Genomic DNA, 3,832 nt, shown 5'->3' with positions numbered 1-3,832 from the left:
ATACCAGGCCTTGTATCTTTCTTTCGAATAGTTTTAGTATTTGGTGACAGTTCTCCTTTAAAAATTCATTTCACATAGACTGCGTTAGCAAGACACGCCAATCTTAGGGTGGACTCCGTTCCCGTCTGGAAGAGTCAACAAGCTGTATGCCACTGCTTTGATAAACCGTTGAATAAAACAGGGCCTGCACGGCCGGCCGACACTTCTCATACCATTTCCCCACAGACTATAGATGTCAGAGTAGACGCGCAAGAGTGGTGAACACTGTTACGTCCGTTTCAATTCACGCAAACCAGAAACGTTGTTGGAGAGTGTGGGTTCAGCTGACAGTCCCATGTAGGCATTCATGGGCTCATTATACACCAGGGGTGCATTTCTTTTACGTAATCCAGCTAATCCAGATAATTTAGATGGATTAGCTAATCCAGCTTGGATTAGCTGGACTAGAGGGGAAGTCCAACAAAAATGAACTTAACTTGTATGAGTAGATCTTACCAAGACAAATCGATCAGTATAAGTTACTCCGTTATCTTCGCTTTTGTATACGAGAACGAGCGATGTTTCTGTGATGTGTAACGCCCACGCGCCTGCTTCCTGGTCGATTAAGCTCCGCCCACTGCAAACGAATCAATGCGTTTACGGATGACTGCTACGGATATATCGAGAATGACGAATGTGAATGCGAAGATATTATGAAGATCTGCCTTCTTGCCGTCAGTGGTTCCTCTCTAAAGTAAAATGGTGTCGGTAGAGCTGTTTTCCCGCCAGACTTTGAAGCAGAATTCCTCAATACCACGGCTTACCTAGAGAACGCGCTTGTGCTTGATTATTTGTTTATCCTTGTTCTTTTAATATCCGAAGAGAAACGTTCAGCGCGCCGTCGCGTGTGTGCAACAGAGGATGATCCTATTTTCACATCCGGGATTGTAACCTTCTACCAATCAGCGGCAAAAGAAAGTGAGCAGACCGGATGTAGAAATAGGATCATCCTCTGTTGCACACGCCAGACGGCGCGCTGAACGTTTCTCTTCGGATATTAAAAGAACAAGGATAAACAAATAATCAAGCACAAGCGCGTTCTCTAGGTAAGCCGTGGTATTGAGGAATTCTGCTTCAAAGTCTGGCGGGAAAACAGCTCTACCGACACCATTTTACTTTAGAGAGGAACCACTGACGGCAAGAAGGCAGATCTTCATAATATCTTCGCATTCACATTCGTCATTCTCGATATATCCGTAGCAGTCATCCGTAAACGCATTGATTCGTTTGCAGTGGGCGGAGCTTAATCGACCAGGAAGCGTGCAGTGGGAGTTGCACATCACAGAAACATCGCTCGTTCTCGTATACAAAAGCGAAGATAACGGAGTAACTTATACCGATCGATTTGTCTTGGTAAGATCTACTCATACAAGTTAAGTTCATTTTTGTTGGACTCTCCCTTTAAGGAATCGAAATAGCCTTATCCAAGCTATGAAACCAGATCCAGGGTCTCACGTCACTATGACGTTCTCGAAAGCGACCAGACTCTTCTCGCGCTGGAGCAATTTCAGCAAATGCTCCTCTTTCTCGTGTGATTCACGTTCGCTTAGCTCAGCGACTGCGCAAAAGAGCCTGGCTTGCGAGGCTAAAAGTGATGTGTGATAATAGTAATCTAGCGGCATCCACGTTTATTGCAATGACACTCCGAACCCGATAAATACATAATTAAATACGTGTGCTGAAACAGTACTTCGACTGTGGCGCAACATTCGTATCTACTCACTTACACCTAGTTGTTGCAGGAAATAGCTACTCTCTACGTACGTGCGCAGGCTGTAAAGAAAACCGCGAGAACAATGCAGCCTTTTGTTTCTGGAGCCGCTAGAATTGCGTGCGTCGATCAAACGCGTAAACAATTAATTTGCTCACGCGTCGTCGCGCGTATAAATTTGGCACTGCAGCTCAACTCTGTATCCGTCGTGCAACGATCTGCTGAATCGGACGTCATGGCTAGACTTTCAGCACTAATTGTTACTCTGGTCGTCGCAACAACTCTCTACATCGACTACGCTGGAGCACAAGACCTGCAACGTCGGATTCAACCGTGTTGTCAGGTTGTGGACAAGAGGCACTACGTCGGCTTGGGTATACTAGAATAATTATATATAAATATATATATATATATATATAATATAATATAAATAGCAAATTACAACGTACTAGCTTTCCAACTATCTTCCCATCTATTATTGCAGACACTTACAAGCGTTCAGTTTACAGAACAGTGAAGCAATGCCAAGGATCGTGCACGTCTCGATCATCCACCCGCGTCATCCAAGACGGAGGCAACGACAACTTTGTCGGTGCTCAGTCTACAAGCCCCAGCGAGCTGTTTCTCAACAGCATATTGCTCGACGGGAGATCTCTCAGCCTCTATTTTGACAGAGCTTATCCGTGGGATCGCTGGACTGCTCACACGATTCGGGTATCGCATCCCGCGCCCTATTACTGCGCAGACATCTTGCGTATTCAGTTTAAATTCTGCGTCAAAGCATCCCGATCGTGGCTTGCTCATAATGATTACATCTTCATCTGGAATCCTCAACCGGAGAGTGATAGTCTACTTTGGGGTTCGTACATTAGAGATCTGCCTACAGCAGGAACCGGCTTTGGCCGGAATCAGTATCGCTGTCACACGAGCACGTATCAACCCGGACATCCCATCTTCCAGTACATAATCACATACGGTGATCTCAACGTGGCCATTCAAGACGACACATTTTTTGACTACACACAGCTCACTCTTACATACGACACTACCAGCAAGTCATGTCATGCAGTTAAAGTTAGACAGAGAACCGAGGATATTTCACTGTCGACCGGATTGAAAACTGTGAAACTAGAAGACCATCTCGAATGCGAATGTCAGGATCACAGTCGTTGCAATCGATTCACTTACAATCAAACATACTACGAAAATTCGTATTTTGAGCAACAAGTCGACGTCGGGAAGTGTGCAGGAAGTTGCCGTAGTTACTACGCGTTTGCGGAAGAGACCGACAAGGAACGCGATGTGGTACGTGAACTCGATAATGCAAAAGTGCAACTCAGTGAAGACGCAGTGAAACGCCGGTTCCAATCGGTCGCGGTTCCATATATTCCATGTAAGAGTTTACTAGTGTCCGAATGCCTGTCAGTCTGCCTTGTATAGTCTTTGTTCATGCTGCTGTTTTCTATTTAAGATTTCACTACTACCTGCCAGCCACTAAAAACACACGTCGAGTACGTCAAAGGACCAAACGGTCTGCTAGTCTTCTATAGCACGCGTGTATTCGACTAATTGGCATGCTAACATCAATTTCAGGTGGCCACTGCGTTGAAGTCATAGACAGATGCAGTTGTGCTCGGCGTTGCTATCGAAAAGTACACTATGAAGAATACGTGGAAGTGATAGCAACGGGCTCGAGCTACCGCGAACGCCGAAGGGTAAGTAGAATGGGGGATTTCGTGCTATTTGTTTGCAGTGCATGCTAAGTGAGTCTCGTGTACGAAGGTATACAATGTGGGAAAATGTGTCGGTGAATGCGCATCGAAGCAAGGGTGTGTGCCTCTCTCATACTATAACTATCCTACTATTCTTCTGCGTGATGGTAGCAAGAAGCAAGTCCGAGCGATCAGATGGTGTGGTTGCAAGTAGAAGCTCGTGAAGTGATGCCACAGACATTTTGACTCTCGGCTGTGTGCAACATGCAACTCTTAGTTTGCATGATGCTTGAACGTGTCTAATTAGTTGTTTTCGCAATCTTTTCGCACGTATAACTGTTTCTTCATGAATATACATGTCTTTGCAAAA

The 3,832-nt window shown here is 45.3% G+C and overlaps 1 protein-coding gene across 1 annotated transcript; it reads left to right on the top strand.

The window, feature by feature from the left end:
- The first annotated feature begins 1,840 nt into the window (after positions 1–1,840).
- On the top strand, positions 1,841–3,832 carry LOC134195792 (uncharacterized). Its single transcript, XM_062664870.1, has 5 exons — positions 1,841–2,124; positions 2,235–3,143; positions 3,222–3,281; positions 3,344–3,465; positions 3,533–3,832. The coding sequence occupies exons 1-5, from the start codon at positions 1,986–1,988 to the stop codon at positions 3,674–3,676; spliced, it is 1,374 nt and encodes a 457-aa protein (XP_062520854.1). The 5' UTR covers positions 1,841–1,985; the 3' UTR covers positions 3,677–3,832.

Source organism: Corticium candelabrum, chromosome 20 (genome assembly GCF_963422355.1).
Source record: "Corticium candelabrum chromosome 20, ooCorCand1.1, whole genome shotgun sequence".
Classification (NCBI taxonomy): Eukaryota; Metazoa; Porifera; class Homoscleromorpha; order Homosclerophorida; family Plakinidae; genus Corticium; species Corticium candelabrum.
Note: the sequence above shows the minus strand (reverse complement) of the source record. Positions and strands in the feature narration are given on the sequence as shown.

Bases quoted from the DNA above. Each gene is read 5' to 3' on its own strand.
- LOC134195792 (XM_062664870.1), top strand. From the start codon at position 1,986: ATGGCTAGACTTTCAGCACTAATTGTTACTCTGGTCGTCGCAACAACT. The intron at 3,282-3,343 runs GTCTGCTAGTCT...CATCAATTTCAG, and splicing joins GTACGTCAAAGGACCAAACG to GTGGCCACTGCGTTGAAGTC. The intron at 3,466-3,532 runs GTAAGTAGAATG...TCGTGTACGAAG, and splicing joins GCTACCGCGAACGCCGAAGG to GTATACAATGTGGGAAAATG.